The 20,942-nt window shown below is 40.3% G+C and overlaps 1 protein-coding gene across 1 annotated transcript; it reads right to left on the reverse strand.

Moving 5' to 3' along the window:
* Nucleotides 1-1,327: 1,327 nt before the first annotated feature.
* CCDC77 (coiled-coil domain containing 77) lies at nt 1,328-17,609 on the reverse strand. Its single transcript, XM_085324025.1, has 11 exons — nt 17,268-17,609; nt 15,309-15,498; nt 13,919-14,061; nt 13,081-13,177; nt 11,580-11,646; nt 10,771-10,865; nt 9,415-9,563; nt 8,831-9,071; nt 7,990-8,115; nt 7,701-7,853; nt 1,328-5,780 (listed from the first exon to the last, which is right to left on the reverse strand). Exons 1-11 carry the CDS (start codon nt 17,312-17,314, stop codon nt 5,634-5,636), a joined length of 1,455 nt encoding a protein of 484 aa, XP_085180151.1. The 5' UTR covers nt 17,315-17,609; the 3' UTR covers nt 1,328-5,633.
* Between the last annotated feature and the right edge of the window lie 3,333 nt (nt 17,610-20,942).

The raw sequence follows: 20,942 nt of genomic DNA on the forward strand, positions 1-20,942 counted from the left end.
TAATCTAAAAGGCTCAAAGGCAGAAGTGTTTCCAACAGGAAAAAGCAGTCTCCAAAAATACAGTTCCCACTTATTTTCCTTTTTGGTTTCTCAGGACTGGTCTGTGCTCTAGGCATTACTGTTGTAGCTACCCCAGTAAAATCACTATCACAGCCGCAGTTCACATCACCACAAAGGAAACTGTGGTCCCTCAATTAACAAATTGAGCTGGTAAAAGGTAATTTGCATTGATATGCTGGGCTTTGCTAACACAGCTGTGTTATGCTAAGGTTGTTAAAAAAAACCCACAAATATGCCACCAATATTCATATTACAGGCCTGAGCCTGGGTTTGATCTTCATGTTTCCACTGCTCAGGTAACTACTCTTCCCCAGCTCTGGCTTTCACTGTGCAGCATCAAGGTTGCACCATCATTCTCCTATACTTTTACCTGAGTAGAAAGCCTCGTTCATGCATTTCTCTTTTCAGAAGTCTCCTGAAGCCTTAGCTGTTCAGTTAACACTGCACAGAAAATCTGATTCATATAAATCTCTCCCAGTATCTCTAGCAGGTTCTGCTCTGTGAGTTGGCCCAAACAGCTTCCAGGCCTCTGCTCCATTTTGGGCTTCAGAACAGCTTCTCAGCACTTCACACACATTGGCAGTTGTTCTGGCTCTACACATCAGAATAAGCTTATACGGTTTAAAATGATTTTTTTTTTTCCAAAGGACTTTAAGATTTAGATGTTATCCTAATGAGAAATGTATCTCAATCTTTGGTCATTTTGGAAAATGGTCTCCTTTCAAATCTGACTAAAACCATGCCTGAATTTCCTTTCCCTGCAAGGAAAATTCAGCACATCTTAGATAAACAGTCCCTGGGTAAATTCAGAGCTCTTTATTCAAACTAAACTGTTTTCAATAACGAAAATCTCCATGCCTTAGGTAGTCTGTTTTTCTTCCTGCCTTGGCATTGAAATACTGTTGTACATAAAGCCTCTATATTTTCCGAATATAGAGGGTTAACTCTTATTTACCTATTTGTAATCTGTCCACAATYGTACAGCACTATAATTAATGTGTAATTTAATACAAGTGAATATCAAATCTCGATTGAAGGCTCTGTTTCTACAGCTACGTCTGGAGCTCATTTGAAGGGCTGCCACTTTGTTTTTCAAAGACACCCCTTCTCCAAAAAGTTCATTTGATGCTAAACAGGAACTACCACAAGTTTATCCCATCCCCCAAAATATTTAAGATATTATACCAGAAATGTTTCCCCCCTCATGGGTTAAATTTCAGTTACCTCTGATGATTATTGGTTATTTCAAATAGAAAAGATTTTTTGATACAGTAAGAATTGAAACAAACTTTATTCTGTGCCTAAACCCTATGATATAGCAAGTCAAAGGGAGTCATTGTAACGTTTACCTCTCATACCTTGTATATTGTACTTGTGTAGACTTTGGCARATAACCCCAGTCCATGCATTAAAAGTCTATGCACTTCCACAGCTAAACATAAGAGTTTAGGAATAACAGTTCAGGGCATGATTTATTAAAAAAAATGCCAAAGCACAACAGGAATTAAAAAAAGCAAAATACTGTGGGAAAAAAAATCATTAAAAAAGTATCTTGAAGTACCCCTTTTTTATAGAAATAAGCTATTATGCCACTTAAAGATGTCACATTTGTTCCCATGAATAGTGAGGATTTTGACTGAATAGGCACAAATGCGTTGTGGTGTAGCAGAATTAAATGTGTTCACATGCTGCAATTAAAAATCTGAATGCTATATGAACAGACCCGAGAACATGAAGAGAACCAGAATATTGCTCCTACAATTCTCAGAAGTGTCTGAAGATCACTTCCTAGCCTACAGAGATATTACAATTCCAGAATGAGGCCACCTGTAGAGAATCCATTATACTACTAAAATGTTTCTGAAGAAATACTATTAATGTAAACAATTGTCAAGTACAACTATTGCATACAAGTATGTATTACTATAGAACTATTCTGACAGCTGTCAGAATTGAAGTTAGTTAATTTACCTGTCTAAATATAGTCACAGAATAAACTGAAAGTTACTGCAAGTTCTGGCATAGAAAGAGTTTTTTTGACCTTGTGTAACCTTGCTGTGAAGAGTGAGCTGATACAGCATAAATGCTTATAATTAAAGCAAGTACATGAGTGCTAAAAAAAATCTTATCAGTATTGCCTATAAAAAAAAAATAGATTTAGAGCCAGAAAGGACCATTAAATGATATATCATGCATTTCACATGTAAGGACATTTCATGAGTTTATGTTAGACCCAATAACTTAATAAGTTAACTTTTCCAGAAATGCAATCATTTTTGGTTTGAAGATGGAGAACTTGTCACCTCCAGAACCAGTTTGTTACAGTGAATATATAATATTATATAATATATAATATTATATATATATATATTTATATATGTAAAATCTTAAATCCTGTTAAAAAGGTATACTTTATTTTCTAGATACAGTGTTTAATTACACCTTCAGGCAATCAGGTTTTCCTCAACCACTCTCTGTTGGGATTAAGGTGCTTTTAATATATGAATACCTTGAAGGAAAATCAGTCTTAATTTAATACAACTTAAATTCTTAGTCTTCCTCCTCTGTTCAATCATCTGTGGTTCTGCCTTGTTCAGTATTTCAACTTTTGTAACGTATACACTCTATCCTGATCTCATGAATCGAATATATGAGAGAATTTCACCTCCAGCACACTTTCCCTTATTTACACAAGAAACATTTTGGCATCCAGTTTCACAACAAGAATGTTTGCCCATTTGTGACCTCTAATCCCTGTCAGTCTCCCCATTCTAAGGGTCAGCCACTTTGGAGATACAGTGCAAATTCCTTGCCCTACATATATCACTTTAATACAACTTAATGCCAGGTTACATAAGTTACACATTGCTAACTGGTAAATTAGGGAAAAAAAAAAAAGATAGTGAATCTTTGGAGTACATGCTCTCTTTCTCTCAGAGAAAAGAAAAGGAGAACTATTTTATATTCAACTCCAAAACCATGGAAGTAAGTTTGGACTAATGTGGGCCTTTGACCCTTTTTTTCAGGGAAACCCTTTAGAAGAGTCAGTTCTTCACTGACAGATATTAGAGGGTAACTGTCTAGTAGTGAGCACTTGGTTATTTAAAGCAACTTATGGCCTGAAGGTCCCCATTTGTTTTGGCAACAACATGAAAGCAACATTTTACATGGTCACATGAAGATGTCACAAACAAATTCATGTACAGTACTTTGCACTTATTGCCCTTGGACAGAGTATTCAAGCTTCCAAATAAAATGTACTTACAAATCAGTGCTAGTGTAATTTCCCCTCTCCCCTCCCACCCACAGGAAGGGTTCACAGCCTAGTAACAAACCAAAAATAAAGTTCAAGTTGTACTTTGATTTTGATGCACCAGCAGATATAGTAGGAATGCTGCCCATTTACACTCTTAAGTCTTTCAAGCAATAAGTAATATTGGTAACAAAGACAGGAAACAAACATTTATACCCTTGTTTCCCCAATATCTGTCCCAAACTTACAGTCCTAAACATCCAAGCCTACAGACTATTCACACACATTTTTTGACTTTCAGGTAAGAACAAGTTACTTTCTCAGGCTACTCTTTAGCTTGGAGGAATTGAAAACAGACAAACCAATTTCTACAGTAGTTTCAAGAGACCAATTTGCTAGCTTCCTGTTAACTGTAGTAGATGGATTCTACAAAAAATCAGCATCTAATACTTCCATTATGTGATAATTTTTCAGAAGTAGCCTTTCAGGAGTGATGGTAATATTTYTGATATCCCATCTTCAAACTAGCAGCATGTTATTCCACAAAGGTGGCTAGCTAGAGGGAGCTTATTTGATAAAGTGCTAATCAATAAGGAAATAGCAAAACTGTACTGCTGTTATTCAGAGTATAACTTTCCTCAGCTTGTCCACATTGCATGGGCACATGAACTATTCATGAATCAACTTTTGGACTAGTTCAGCATTTTAAGCTAAACAGATCAGCAACTACAGATTTTAAATCTGTCTCTTGTAACTTGTAGAATTTAGAGACTGCAATAAGCACTTGAGCATCCCCACACACAAGTGGTCAGCCACCCACACTAAAGTCTCTGCTTGTGAAGTGTTTGGCTTCGTGCATATGCCCAGCTGAAGCCACATTAGAAGACTGTAAGGGCCAGCAAGCCTTTTGCAAAGATGCACAAATGAAGTAGACCTTGAATTTTAGAAGAATTAACACTCCATTGCTTCAGCTGGTACTGTAGAAAACAATTCTTTTTCCAAATCTTTTTTTCGCCTCTCTGCCTCTCCCGAACTCTGAATAAGGCTCTCCATGGCCACTACTAAATCCAAGAGAAACCGCCTGCTTTAACACACTCCTGATTACTTTTCAAATGGGAAGGAAGTTCTGGAACCTACACATGTATATTTCAGAAAGGCATTGTTCTGCTTCTGTCATATTTAACAGGGTAAAGCTATGGTAAGAAACCTTAAGGCACCAATACAGATCTGCTCTCAGTCTACAAGGTAGATAATATTTGCTGACAATACAGTAAAAGGTTGAATACCCTGCAACAATAGAGAGGGCTGAAGCCATGTTCTATTGCTTTTTAATGCTCTCAAAGGTTTCTAGACTTGCAATATTCTGATGTCTGGTGTGGAGATAGTCATATAACCAGAGACTATGTAGAAGCATGCTCCTTCACTCTAGTCCCTGTTACTGTTGAGTAACAGCAGCAAAAGCTGACAATTAGTGTTGGTAGGTAATTATCATATTGTTTAAAGCAAAGGCAGATACTACTACTGTTGAGGAGGATAGTAGCTGTCTTTTATTATGAGCTCCTATGCCTTAAGATAACCTGAKTGAAAAGGGAGGGGAAGATGACTCTGAAGAGATAGTATTTTTTTTTACCCCTACTAAAACAATCAAAAATCAATGGAGATGACATTGCTGGTTCTCACATGAGTTCTATTATAGATTATCTTTAACCACCATATTAAATCAGTCAGGGTTTGTCCCAGTTAGGTTGGAATCAAGGAAAGAGAAGCCATTTTAGAACAGCTATACTGTCAAGGTTAGATGGGACTCAAATGTAGTACTGACTTTCTATTTAAGATTTTTCTAAAGAAAATTTCCAGTTATACTCCAAATGCCTAGGCACCACAATCATTTCAATCACTTTAAAAGCTGCTTGTCCACATATAGAAACCTCAGACAAGCAATTCAGATCTTGAAAATTAGATTCTTTCATGATTATTAATTCCACATGTGGTTTGTACTATGCTCCAAATAAAGCTGAAGGGGGCATGCAGCGCCCCCTACCACAGATAGAAAGGTAAGTAGAAGTTCTAAGCAAAACCCTAATAAGACCAACAAAGTACATGACTAATCATCACTTATCTCTCAGCTGAAACAGCAATATAGTTGGACATGTTAGGAATGGCTGGTATATGATATCATGACATTCACTGCAGATTTCCTCAAGCCTTCTGTCACTGGATGCCAGGAAGCAGACAGGCAAGAGCTGCTCTTGAAGATGACTATTCCTGCCTAGCAATGGTCCTGTTCCTSATAAACAGGATACTGGCTAGTACCTCAGCATCAGCAGACCCGTAGTTCATTCTCTAAAGTATAAATTTTTGCTTTTAACATTTTCAATTCTCCTTGGATTTTATGGGTTCGTCTGTTTCCTTGGCGGACCTCATGCAGAATTGCAAGATCTTGGTCTGGTCCAATATTTAGAGTCACCTGGAGAAAATAAGAGAAAAAGATGATTAAAAATAGTACATAAAATGATTTGGAAAGTATTACAATGAGGATACAAGGCACAGGACTCCAATTTCTTGGTAGCTAGCTGAGAGGATGCTATAACTAATGTCACTAGGTGTATCACCAATAGAAAGATATTCCAGAACAAAAAATAAAGAACAAAGGCTTTGATACATCAAGGGGTTATGGCATAGGAGAAGAAACTTGCATAAGAACAAACCAAAGCTCACCCAGAACTACTAGCTCATTTTTACTGCCTGAATTGTTGAGAGAGACCCAAAGGAGGCAAGTTAAGGTGTTTAACAACTTAGGTATTTCTCTAAGTTTCTCTTAGTRTGGTATTTTGTTGTCTTTTACTACTAGAAGTCATGGCAGCTTTTTGGAACAGCAAGAACTTGCCCTTGCTAACTGCTGCGGCCAACCTGCTGCCTTTTGAACTGCACGAGATTCAAAAGTTGTCCAAATGTAATTCCTGGTTTYAGGCCATGCCACAGTAATTACTGCTAACAGTAATGCTGTGCTGAGCCAGAAACTGCTAGATATTCCTAGCAGCATGCTAACAGGGCCTGCTAAGGGTAGTATTTCTTGCCACTCTGGAAATRGATTGCATGCCATGCCATCCCCAGCAGGGAAGAGCTTTGGAAGCTGCTCCTAAAGCCCTCTTTTCTCTCAACTGGAGTATCTCATTGTTATAATATAATTCTTGGTCGAAGATTTTAATATGCAATTCAGGAAATTTAGTCATCTATCATCATTTTGACCTCAAATGATGAGACTGATTTAAAGATCATGCTGGAGATTTCTAATGATTTATTCCTCTGCCCTCTTGTGGTTAAATGTGGGAAGAAATTAAAAGAATACAACTAAGAGCTTACATACAGTAACAAAACCTTTTCAGGATTAGATTAAACATCATCTTTGCATATTTTATTAGAGATGAGGAAATCTGCAGTAATCTAAATAACTTTATATAACCCCAGAAAACAGTAATTCTTTAGTTCACCCATACACATTTTTGTGYAAAGTTCTAATTAATCCATGAAAAGTCAGAAAAACTTGTGTACATTAACTCCTGATATTTTAAAGCTTGAACTTCCCTTCATATCATACAAGTCTATGGTAGAAATATTGTAGGCAATTTTGTTTCTATTCTCATACCACATTAAAAAAAAATCCAAACCTTTAGTGAGAAAAATGCTTTAGTCTATGGAAACAACCGTGTCAGAATCACAGAACACAGGAGGTTTCAGTGGCACTGCCAGCTAGACTCCTGAAATAKCAGGGAGAGAGTTGGACAAAAGCTATGCCTAGATGATCCTCTCAGGCATATCTTAAATATCACATTATTAACTCCAGGGAACATCAAGGCTTGGGCTTCCTTTCCTGTTCTGATGTTTACCTGCATGTGTGGAAACCACATCTTATTTCAAAGTTACACAGATTCTACTTCCAGCCTTTGGTTTCTGCAATGATTTTTTTCAGAGTTCAAGTGAGGTTTACATAGTAATCAAGTCACTGTTCTATGCGGCTCCCAGAAAAAAAACTCACTACATTCTTTGCCAGATGTACTTCAGTAATGAAGTATTTAACCACCTTGCAAGTTGAAGAAAGTTACATTAGCTCAAGGTGTCAGGTGAAACCTCTCAGGGGTGTAGCTACATCAACTACTGTACGATCAGAACAGTTTCTGGACCCACTTGATCCTTGATTAACAATGGCAAGTATTTTTTGCTTCATAAATATACATAAAACAGGGCAAGTTTTATCAAATATCTAAAGGAATACTTAGGAAAGTACAATTTTCCTAACAACTCAGATCCTAGAGAAACACTCCATTTAATACTGAGAATACACCTCTATAGGGTGAGCCCCACATCAGTCTTAGCAGTTATCTATTACCTTGAAGAGCTGCTTCTCCACATCCTTCAGCCTCTGCCGAAGCTGCTTGATGTCATTCTTGAAACCTTCTACTTCCATATTACGACGTTTTTCCAAGGCTTCATATCGCCGAGTCATCAGCTGCAAGCGCTTTCCCATCTTTTCTGAGCGTTCCTATGGATAGGAAAATTCAATGTGGTTTACACAGAATAGAGGAAGATGCAAACTTAAAAACAAAACATGAAGTGGTTCAAATGACCAATCCAGAAATGTAAAGATAGCTAGCAGTAAATGACTAGAAAATAATTACCTTAAAGAGCTCTCTGCCAACATCTCCCTCCTCACGAATTCTAGCCAGCTCACCTTCTAAGGTGACACACTGCTCTCGGTACATGTTTGATAGGCGCTGTTCCTGCATTAGTTGCTCTTGCAGCGACTAGGACACAGGAATAAATGCAAGAATTAACTCAACAGCCAACGCTCACAAAATTTCCCCTCTTCTGAAAGAACTAACACGAAACAGAACAATTGCTATAGTAGTCTGACAGCATGGCTCACAAATAAAAAAAAATTGGAGTTAGAATTAATGAAATAACTAGGTAGGGACCCCCACCCCCAAAAGTATCTAAAACCACTTCAATTACCAAAGCCTTTTAATCAGAGAGTCAGTTCTGCATGACAGCTCTTCCTGTTTACCCACCTCAGGTCTCCAAACTTCTCTCTGGAAGCATGTTAGTAGAGGATGAAAAAATCCTAGCTACTGCAGAAGAGCTATAAGGGACATAGCAATTGAAAGGATTTTGTTCACCCTGACAACAGCAAAGATGTAGGCATTGCATTCTAAATCCGACAGATTTTATACAAAAGGCAGCACAGGCAACAAGCAGGTTAACAACTGTCAGCCAGGTACTTAGCCTGCAAAACTCAGTTTATTTGCTCTAGGCATTACCAAATTACTCAACATTTTATCTGAAATTTGAAAGCAAGAGGATTTTGTTGCAGGTTTTTACCTTAGCACCGGCAACAATGTAACCTGCAGCAAGCCCAGTCCAGCTTTGAGACAACTATCGCTATCTATCTAGGCAAGATCCAGACGCTTGCAAGTTTCTAGTCAAGGACTATTAGACAGCCTCTTCCTAGGACTGAATTACCTTTATTTCTCCACTATGGAATTTCCAAACTTCATAATCTTCCTGAAGAATCTTCTTGACATCTCTCTGCTTTTTCTCTCTTTCTATCGTCTTGCTGATGAGCTGATCTGGGCCTTTGTCAAGTTTCCTCAACAGACTGTCCTTCTCTGCCATCCATGCTTTCTCATTGGCTCGGGTATCAAACTTCAGTTGGAGAAAGTCTCGAGTACTCTCATACAAAAGATTTTGGGTCTTATGAAGCCTGTAAAAAGACATCCCTATTGAGTCAACTCACTTCTGTCCTAGTTGCTACTTTAATTTCTTCAGTTATCATTGCAAGTTGGAAGAAGTAGAGAAAGATAGGTGCTCTCCTACTATATTTAGCTTTTCCTCATCTGATGTCAGAAGGGATATTCTTCCAAGGTGAAACAGGATTTGTGATATGCAGATTACTCCATCCATCTCCCTCCATATACCCAGCAGCTGGCTGCATAATTTGCTTTTCTACCTACTGCAGCAAACAATGAAAACCAGAAGACTGATTTTTAAATCATTTCCCCTCTGCCCATCTCATTATTAAATCATGGTAATTCTCTTGTACTCACTTATCTGTTATATTTTTAATCTTGTCCTGGTCCCTCTGATGCTGAACCTTGACTTCCTCCATATGAATCCGCCTGTCCTCTAATAGTGCCTCAAGCTGTTCCTTGGATAATCGTGTCTGTTCTTCCATCTGAGCTTGCAGGGCCTCCACCTGGATAGGTGTGCAAAGTTGCAGAATAAGCTCCTACAGTGTCCTAATCCTGTCAAGTCCCTTTTTAATTCCAGGATTTAAGTCAAAAAGACTGTTAACTCATAATGCTTTAGGAGAGTTTTAATTTCTGATTTTATGTTAATGTTAAATATTTTTAATAACATTTTTCAACAGAAATCATGCTATAGGCAAGACAAGGTTATCTATAATCAAGAACAACAGATGCAAGATATTGAAAAGATTTAAGTTGTACACAGGATGCAACAAATTCTGTGGAACTGACTTCTGTCCTTAAGATGTGACCTTCCAATAAAATGATGATAATGAATCCGAATTCTAGGAAGGCAGCAAGTCTATATACCTCACTCTGGAAGGAAGACTACAGAACCAGAACAAACCATGAATTCAGAACATGATAATGAACAAGAGATGCAAAGAGTGTTTAYCTAAGGCACATCATCAGGGGACCAAATACTGAAACTAATAATTGAGAAGTGTTTGTTGTTTTCACATAGCCAGATGCACATTATCTAAAAGCACTTGTTGTGAATTTAGACTGTTTATTTTCTATAATACCTTTCACAATGTTTTTGCTTCACAATAGATGTTATTATGACAATTAACTGACCAGTGTCTTAAAAAAAAAGGGGGGGGGGAATCTTTATTGATTCCACAAATTTCATCATTTCATCATTAATTTATTTTCTTGATTCATCCTTCCTCATGCTTTACATATGACTTCTGGTATCTTCCCCAATTCATGATTTTGTGCATCTGCTGTCATTCTCTCAGATCTAGCAAAGGGAACGGTTCACTGTACCAGTGCATCATACTGGGGGCAACACAACTTCATCTCTGATACTTTTCTGAGAGACTTCCACAACATATCCAATCCTTCAGTTTTTCTGAAAGTCTGGTGTAAATTGAGTGCCACAGCAATGAAATTAAGTTATCAACAACAAAGTCTACATTTAAAGGCATAATATTCTAGTTGGCTTTACTGGAACACATCTGCTTATATAAAGCTTCCAGGTTCAGGCTTAAGTTCTTAAATCTAAGTTCACAGCAAAGAACAGCTAAACAAAGAGAGACATAACAAGACATTGGGATGATAGAGATGCAGACATACTGATTTTAAACAGATAGCATGTTTATCAATTGCCTGGATGGCCAAGAATTATACCCTTTARTTAGCAAATGTTTTTACCTGAAGTAAGAGTGTTTGATTGTCCCTCTGATATCTCTCAGGACTTTCTGGTTTCTCTGCTTTTGTTGCTGATTTTGAAGTGCTCCTCTTGATGCCTATTGCAAAAATCTACATTAGAAATGGAAGAATGTTCTCCGATCTGCAGTACTTTCTCAGCAGGAAATACTGTATTGCTGGCCTATAAGAAAAGGAATCCTGCAACTGCTACAGTCACAAGGACTTGAGGGCTAACTGGATGAAAAATGTTTCAGAACTTACAGTGATGTGTACCTTTACCTCATGCTGCAGTGCCTAGGTACCCTCCTAATCTTCCTGGCATATAAAGTAAACTTTTAAAACAATTTAAGGAAATTATGCCTGTGTTATGTGCCTATTGATCAACCCCTCAATGAGCTTTGAGGAGTCCATCAGCCAATTTGAGTTAGCTTGGAAAAGGCAGTTCTTAAAATATCAAAGCTCCCACAACAAAATTAGTAAGTAGGTGTGGAGATCCAAACTACTGTCTACACTAAAAGTAGGTAGAACGCCACCTCTTGAAATGGATATGGGTTAGGATGGCTGTGCAGTTCAGTACTTGGTCACCTCTTCATTAGTCAAGCAAATCAGAAACATGAGAGCCAGCTCATGTTACTGTAAGAGGCTTTGAAAGGAAGCAAGGAGTACTTTATGCATACAGATGTATACATGGATGCATCTAAGCAATTTAATGGAGAAACTGGATGTCTTCACAGTAAAGAATTTGGGGATATAGAACCCAGAGAAACACGTATTGATAGCTGAGCTGCTGTTGGATCAGTTTGGTTTGGTACCTGTTCTAGAAATACCATTCCGTTCATGTGGATCCCTGGATTTAGCTGGCCTTTGCAGAACAGTGACCTATAGAAACAGATTAGATATCTCAGCTGAACATCCGCACTTCTCCAAAGTTGTAGTGGTGAAGAATAAAATTTAAAAAGTAAAATGAAAGATCTGAAAGACCAGTATTACCTTACTGCTGCTACAATACAAGACAGACATTCACAAAAGTAATGTCAGTGTTGAGGGAAAAAAACAAAAAAAACCCAAACAAACTTCCCTTTGCAACAGCCAAATTTTGTCATTTGTGTCTATTCCTCCTCCCCCCTCCCCCAAGAAACTGGGAATGAAGTCTGCCCCTGCTGGCTTCATTGGGGGGGGGGGGGAGTCCTCAGCAGGATATAGTGCATTCTGGAGGCAGAAAGGAGAAGAGAGAAGGTAATGAAGATTATGCTGTTTCCTTTCTTCACCCTCCTCCTTGCATTAGTAAGAGAGGCACGAAAGGTTGATTTATCAGTACATTCACTAAAGCCTGCTGAATAAATTCAGGATAAAAGCTAACTGATACAGTTGTTGAATTAGAACTGCTGAAGCAAAATCCACTTAATCCCMAAAACCAGGAGGTTATGAAGGAACATGTTATAATGCCCAAGAGCACAGCTGCAGTTTTAATGGCAACACCAAATAGCTAATAACTTTTCACACTTTTGGTTATACTCCAACCCTTATCTCTAAGCTGATACTACACAGCTGATCTAATTTGAGAGCTACCCTACATCAGGGAATTTCAGAGCTTGTCAGATTTTTATACCACTTGGACAGTGCACAGCAACCATGGAAAGAAAAGAATAGAGCAGATTTTGATCTTTGTTTTTTACCTTTTGCCATGGAAAAAAAAMCACACATTTCATCATACTCTTATATACCTAAATCAAGTCATTGCTTTCTTGACAAATGGGTCAAACTACATTGCTCTTCATATACTGCCACTTGGCAATTGTTTGAGGTACACCTCAACAATGGTGTCCAGTTGTTCTAGAGGGGATGACTCTTCTGTAGTCTCTTGCCCAGGAAACCTCAGCACTACTTTACTCTTTACTGAGGTCCTAGCTATTGGTTTAGGGTGGTACTCAAAGCTGATCTTGAAACACTCTTCTCTGATTTTTTCCACCTCCTTTTTTCCTTCTCTCCAGCTTCTCAATGATCACTTRCTACAGGGCTCCAAACTCCTGCATCACATTTAAATAGGTGATTTGCGGATATGCTCTGGCACTATGGGAAACCGGATGCTAACAGGACTGATCTGCAGTTATTCTTACTTTTGTCAGCAGCTACACCAAAGACTAACGTCACTACAAATCCCTCCTGCTTTGCACTCATTTATTATTTTTTAATTTTTGTTTTTAATTGTGGGCCTCATCTACTCCATGGTCAGCCTTCAGAGTATGGATCTGAATTTGCATTCAGATGCAAAACACAAAGAACAGCTCTAAGAAAACTACCCARTGATCTTACCTTATGTGGAGGTTCCTTGTGAAAATATGTAACTTCTCCCTTCTCTGTTCCCACTAAAGCCAGAAGATGTTGAATTTTTTTTCGATCTTCCAATTCTCTGGAATTCATAGAAAGGGATCAGAACATTGCTATTTCAAAATACTTCAAGACACTGTGATACACTGTCCTTTTAGTTTGCCTGTTAAGATACACAAGTTTTTCCAAACTATCAAAAACAACCCCCAAAAATGCTACTGATATTGCCTATACAATGAGAACTATATCCATTATGCTGGCACTTCCCTCTTTTCAAACATGCCACTTAGGCTGATACAAATAATTCACATTCCAGCAAAATTATGAACTACTTAAAATCTTTGCAGATATTTTGTTCAACAGATTACAAGTGTTCATTGTTTTTAAAGAAGGCTAGAGTAAGGGCTGTGTCAGATTTTAGTCACCCTCTTGAGACACCAAAGCACACCAACAAACATTTTGACACAAGTTCTTGAAACTAACAAAGAGCCTGGAATTATCACCAACAAATGTTTCAAAACAGRTTGGGAAAACCCTGGGAAGCACTGGCAGCTAGTCCAGTACAGGAAGACATTCTCCACATCAGCTAGACTTCTGCTCTCTTTTCTATCACTGGAATGGGAGGAATAATAAGTGGAAATATATTTGGCAGCCCAACAGATTGTATTCCAGATCAAAGATGGGTATGATTTCATAGGAGCCAACTGCATTAGACGCAGCGTAACTGCTTCCCTGAAGACTCCAGCTGTCTGTGGAAAACTAGAATACAGCACATGTAACTCAGCTAGTGCCAACGTCACAGCCCACCATCTAGACACCACACCTGATTTTCAGCCGGTCATTCTCTGAGTAAAGACGAAGGACATGTTCCCTCTCCTGGAAGAGGTAGACTTGCATGTCACTCAAAGCCTTTTGCAACTCCACAATCTCTTCTTCTCGCTGACGTATTTCCCACTGCAATTTGTGCTATGTAGAGAGAATGGAGCAACTGAAGTGACAAAAAGCATCAAGGCAACAACAGCAAACAGACTGCATGTGCCAAGGAAGATCCTGAGCCTATAATCAGTTTTATAACAACTGCCAGTTCAAGTGCATTATTTTATACTTCCACAAAAAAAAAAAAGAAAAAGATCAGACAAGGGCAGTATTGGAAAATTATTTAAAAAGTTTTAACAGGAAGCTCAGCGCATTGAGCTTCTACTATAACTATACAGTATCAATCAAATAGAGTAACTTATGATAGGGCCTCTAGTTTCCACTCATTGCACTGCATAATCAGTCAGCAGGGTACAGGTACATGGAGTCCAACTTAAACAAAAAAATCTAGCAAAGCTCCTATGATAGCATTTAGTCTAAAAAAAAAAGCATGGAATAACATATTAATACATTGGCAAGGCACAGTAGTAAGATTTGGCTGATGATGCTAGTTATGAAGTTTCATTAATGGTTTTCTCCCTGTTCAGGAAAACTAACACAGCCCTCAAAAGAGCATTCAAATAGGACAAAAGGCACTATATCTCCTCTTTTCTCAAATATTCAGTGAAAACATTTGGAAGCCTTGAATACACTAAGGGCTTCCAGGTTCCTTCAGAGATGCTAAGTACTTGAGGAGGCACAAAAATAAATAAATAAAATTTTAAAATATTCTTTCTCCGGAGTCATTCACAATTGCAAAGAGGACTGCTAGACAGAGGCTGTAAGGCATGTAAGAAGGCAAACACTAAGATTTTCCTCTTAAAATGCAAGGATTTTCAGGTTTTGGACTTTTTGTTTTGCACTTACTTGCTGTGTAGTACTACTGCTTAACAGCATATGGCCAAATTCATAGATTCCATTGCAATAAATGCAAATTATAACTACCTCTAAAAGTTTATTAAATTTGGCCAATAGAGCACTCATTCTCCACTGTGAGACATAAGGGAGAAGTCTGACATTTAAATTCAGATTTCAGTATAAACAACAAACAACCTAGTATAAAGATATAGCCCAACTACACTAATTTAAAAATGGAAGCATATCCTATAAWCAGGTACTTCCCTTTGCCTTTATGACAAAGACAACTATAATTCACAACTAAAACCTAAGATTTAGCTATTTCTTCTTAGCTTGGTTCTACCATGTTACTTAAAAAATTCAATATTAATTCTTTACCAGACAATGAMGTTTATGCAATTATATATAGTCTATGACCACTCAAATACTCCTTTCCTAACCTGCTCATCATATGTTTCTTTGTATCTCTCCAGCCTTTTTATCAAATCTTCATGTTCTTCATCAAATTCAGCAATCTTCTTGCGATAGTATTCCAACAGCTCCCGGGAAGGGCGGAGGAAGGCAAGGCGCTCATTGATTGAGGGAAGAGGAGTAAAGTCCCCCTGACTTGGGGATGGGGATCTAGCATATCTAGRAAAGAAATGAGGAATTACCAACTTGGACAAATACATTTTCTAATGACATGTAAAAATATAACAATTTTTAAAAATCAGTTAAAAATATTAGAATACAGAGATCTATTTAATGCAAATTCTAAACACAAGATAGTATGTCTGGACTCAAAGTATTAACAGGAAATCACAGCATTTATGAAATAAAAGCTTTGATATAAAACAGTTTGCAGACTTACTACACTGTGGAAAAAAGGGCCTACTGCTGAAAAAGCAGGGAAGAAAAAAAGTTATGGAAAAAAAATCTCCCGGATTACTTGAGGAGGGTGAACTTGAAAGCAAAGGAGCTAGAAAAAAAGGGAAAGAGCAAAGAGGATTAAAAAAAATTGTCTGGCAATTGGAAGAAGCAGACGTTGCAAGATAAACAAGAAAAAACAAACTCTGACAAAGAGTCACCGTCTGTCTTATGCTCAATGCAACAATGAAACACAAAAAAGATGTTTTATCTCAGAACAGTTGAGGTTRGAGAAGATCTGAGACCTACTCAAGCAGGGTCACCTAGAGTTTGTTTCACAGAACCATTTCCAGACAGCTTTTGAACATCTCTAAGGATGGAGTCTCCACATTCTATCCGAAAAACCTGCTCTAGTGCTCTGTCAGTCTCACAATAGAGGTTTTTCCTTGTATTCAGATGGAACTTCTGTGTTTCAGTTTGTGCCTGTTGCTTCTTGTCCTATTGCTGGGCATCACTCAAAAGTTTTATACAGAATGACTGTAGATTGTTGAGACAACAGTTTCAGGTCACCTAACAAATCAGCTATCACAGCTTTTTTTAAATGTATGTCTAGGAGTTTACATGCTTTCCTTTCCAGCGTACATGACATTGCCCACACAGCTTGGCCACCATTGAAAGCAAGGCACAAACAGAAACTTCTAAGTTTGTGAATTTGATGCTATGCTATTAGATGGAAGTACATGAATCAAGTTGAAAACACGTATGCACAATTACATATCTGATGGTCATTATAAACAATGTTTACTGCACACAAATATTTAATCTGCAGAAACAAACACCAAATGTGCATGTGCCGCTGCACACAAAAGCCAAGATTCTCTTTGGAAAAACATTGAGTTATTTACATTGATTAGATAAACACCTTTTTATGTTACCATCAGTAACGAACTTAAAGAAGCTTTCTAAAGGTAGCTAAGGAGATCTTTACTAAACAAACACACACTCTGCAACCTGACTCCTGGTGCCAGGACGTGCATCACAGAACGACCTGGCGGGTGACAGAGAGGCAGTGCTTATCTTTATAGACTGCTTATCAGACCTGCTTAGACAGGAACCCCAGTGTGCTTCAGCCATGAAAACCTTACACCTCCAAGCTTCTTATCTGCTAGCACTGCAGGAAAGTATTGTATATACAATAATAATACTATTTCACGCAGCAACTTCCACATCAGCTGTGTCCCAAACTACCTTAAACAATATACTTGCAAAAATAAATAACAGCAATAAAGGAAATTTAAGTTACATAAGCACAAGTTGACTATTTTATGACTAAGGCAAAGAACAGTAGAAATAGAAAGGAGATTAGGACAAAAGAAACAAAACAACAACAAGTACAAAGCAGGACAAAGTAGAGCCTTATGTTAAGCCTGCCTACCAGACAGAAAGGAAAGAGGTTAACTACACAGAGCTCGGCGGTGGGACCGGATTCCCGAGTGCGGTTAGGAGCAGAGTAATTACGGCATCAGCGGAGCAGGGCGCAGCTCCCACACTACCTTCGGGAGGGAGAAGAGGCCCCTGGAGAGCGATCCGTCGCGCTCATGGCGCCCCGGCGGAAGGGCCGAGGAGCCCGCGGCTAGGAAGGAGGCCGGGGCAGCCCCTGAGCCGGGCCGGGCCCGCCGCTCCCGGGAAGCCGGCAGAGGTGCCGCTGCCAGGAGGAAACACGAGCTACCGCGCTTTGTCCCCGCGGCTGCAGTCGCAACCCTCGGGAGTGCGGCCCCAAACAAGCCAGGGACAACCCGCGGGAGGCTGAGAGCCGCCGTGMCCGCCTACGCGTGGCGGCAGCCGCTACCACGCCACCCTCCGCGGAGCAACGGCCCCAACGGCAAAACAACCGACACAGCCAACCGTTCGCAACTTAAACAGCGAGGCAGCCTGCCGCCCGCCGCCTCCTCCAACCACAGGCGGCCTTCCATGCCGCCCCACGGCCTCCGCCAATCAGCGCTGGCGACACGGGCGGCACCGATCCGCGCCGGCGTGTCTGGGAGTTGTAGTTCGGGAGGGGGCTCAGAGGGGGCCACTGCGCGTGCGCGGCTGGCGTGAACCGGAGCGGTGGGCAGGGCGCCTCGGGAGCCCCTTGGACCTTTAAAATAATCCACTGCTAGTTTTCTGAAATCGCTGCTTTTAGTTTTGGTCGACAAGCAATGCCAATGTCATTTCTCCAGAGAAATTTCTGAGTTAGCGAATATCACCTCAGGATATAGACTCTTGGAAGACTTCTTAGGTAGAGAAACAGCGTACTGATCTGCATGCTAGTGGGGCTTAGGGCTCTGGGTAAAACAAACACAGCCTCTACTGGGAACTTTTCTCATAAGCAATGGCAAAACAAACAGATACGCCATTTTTCTTTGAAAATAAACTAAACAAAACACCAGAGTTACGATGCAGCCACAAGAAATGCTTGGTTCAAATTGTGGCTGAATATCCAAATGTAGTTTTTAGATTATCTAGATTTTTTTTACCTTGTCTCCCTCATATGTCTTCCCAAACCCAGCAGTGCTTTGTATTCTTTCAATATGTACAATATTTATCACACTGTTTCCTAATGTAGTTACAAAGTGTGCAGGGAAAAAAATGTAAGTTTTTAAACTGCTTTTCTTCCTAGCCTTTTCCTTGAAAAATTGGACTTCTTGCATTACCAAAAAAAAAAAAAAAAAAAAAAAACACAACACTAGGCTTAGATAAAAACTTATTTTTCAAGTCAATTTTCTCAATAAACACAGAAAAGAGAAAGGGGAGGGTAGATATTTTTCTGGACAAAATCCAGAACAATAGCTGTTATTATCCTTGATTATATTCTTCTTCAGTTCCTATGAAGCAGCTTGAGAATATTGTATAAGGGGCTGAAGCCCTCCCTCAGGAGGCAAGTGATAAATAGTTCCAGATGACCAAGAAAAAAATAGATTAACATGGCGTACACAACTCAGAGCATGGTTCAATGTTTCAGAGGCTAACAACCCCCAATCTGGAGCAGGTAACTGAGAGAAGCATAAAATACTCTTGCAAAAAAGATCTTGCAGAACTGATAAAATGAAACAAATGCTTCCTTCCAGTTTATTTGGGATTTTTAGTTCTTCAGCTTGTCAGGAAAAAAATGCACTTGTCCAYGGAGTGCCTTCCACAACTGCCTGCTAGCCCAAACATCTTTACACAAAAACTAAATAACCTTGAACAGTCTTACAGGAAATCAACAACAAATTGGTTCTCAAAACAAAAGTTTTGCATGGATTACTTCCTTTTCAGCGTGGATTTGCCCCCCCTCCCCTGTTATTCCTGGCTAAATCACTGCTTACCTTGGAAATTGGATATGTTGGTTATTCAGCTGTTGGGAATGAGAGTGGTTTCTCTACACACACACATTTTGCCAAAAGTGTCTGGTATAGCTCTTCAGAAAAGAAAGACTACAAACATTTGGCAGGAACATGTAGCAATATAGGGTAATTTCTAGGTATCTGGTAACATCTGCATTCTACATGCTTTTCCACTCATAAAAATACCGGGTATCCTTGTCAAGAATCCACAGAAAAAATATAATAGTGGAACAACTCAACAACTATGTGCAAACTTGCTCAATAGCTTTACGAGATCAATTTGCTGTTGCCTGTAACTTTTGCCAAAATTAAACATTCACACTTAAACCATTTCTCATATATAAAATACACACAACACCTCTTCAATCTAGCAGGGAAACAGTGCTGATCGATGTGTTAGTCTTGTGAAGCAGATACTATAAGCCTCATGGTAAGAGAAGGAAATTACTTTTTTCTGGGACTATGTATTAAAAATAATAAATTGAAATGGGGAATGTAGTGAACAGTAAATGAGGCCAGGATTAAAGTTTTTTTATTAAAGACTGTATCATAATGGATAGGTCAGTTAGGCAGCTTACGCTTAATACAAGTGAGTTCTAACTTGTGAGTACTTGACTTTGGAAAAGTGGCATTTCTCTGCTGGGATGGGAGAGTGCCCAATGTCTTACATGTTATACAAAACATGGGGGTTGATTGTGGAATTCTTCAACCAATRTGATTTATTATCCACTACACTTCCGAAATCTTTAATGAAGAGCAAGGGAGAGACCCTGGCTCAAACTCGTGGGGCTGTCAACAGCACGTACTAACCGGTACAAAAATCAGTTGAGATTAAATTCAAGACTGGCCAAAGCATGGTGGATCAGAGCAATTAATTGGCCCTTATGGTCACAGCCACACTCCGCCCTTGGCCGGAAGAACCCAATATATCCTTTCTGAACGTGCTGCAACRTGGCCTAGCACCCACAAGAACGCTCTTCTGGCTTCAGCAGCAGCACAGACCTCGCGCACAACTGACCCAAAGTGCCCAGATGAAAATCGTGGCGGCAATTCTCTCCTGAAGGAACAAACAAACAAAACTCGCAGAAAAACAAAACAAAACAAACACTGTCTAACGATGAGAGGTGAGCTGCCGAAGGSAATGCCCTCGCGTGGCACGGCGGATGTTTAACCTGCGGGCCGCTTTCCCGTTTCCGTGACTCGAGGCCTCCGCAGATCGACGACAGCACCAGCAGCCCGAGAGCCGCTGCGGGCGGGGCCCAACSGCCGCCGTGGGCGGGGCCCAACGGCCGCCGTGGGCGGCGCCGCGCGGCAGGGGGCGGCGCCCCCGGCGCTTCCCGTGACGTCCCGCTCAGACAATGGGGGAAATGGCCCTTCAGCACGGGAAGTGAATGGCTCGAGTTTCGTCGCACATTCCTCCGCGCCGGAAGGCGATGAGGCCGCCACCCACCGCCGCCGTCCCCCTCCCCCTCCCGGGGCCGCGCTGTAGSGAGCCCTGAGAAGGCGCGAATGGAGCAGCGCAGCTGCCCCGTCTGAGCGGGGGTGTCGCAGCGGGAGCGGCAGGGCCGGAAGGCGGCCGTCCTGCCCGCGCCGTGGGGCGCCCACTCAACGGCACTGGCGGCGGGACTACTTTCTCGGTCGGAAGGCGACGGTTTCCACGCTTCCGGGGGAGGGCTTATACGACGCGCGTAACTTCCGGGGATCTGGAACGAGAGCTAGAGCGGCTCCGAGGGGGAAGGCGGCCCCGGGGGACGGGGCACGACAGGGCGCACGGGAGCCGCCTCCGCCGGCCGGCCCCGACCGCCGCCCGCCCCGCGGACCGCCTGCCTGGCAGCCCTCGCCGCCGGAGGATGCGCCTCG

This window comes from Rhea americana, unplaced genomic scaffold (genome assembly GCF_003343005.1).
Source record: "Rhea americana isolate MKP2758 unplaced genomic scaffold, rheAme1 scaffold_9, whole genome shotgun sequence".
NCBI classification, from domain to species: Eukaryota; Metazoa; Chordata; class Aves; order Rheiformes; family Rheidae; genus Rhea; species Rhea americana.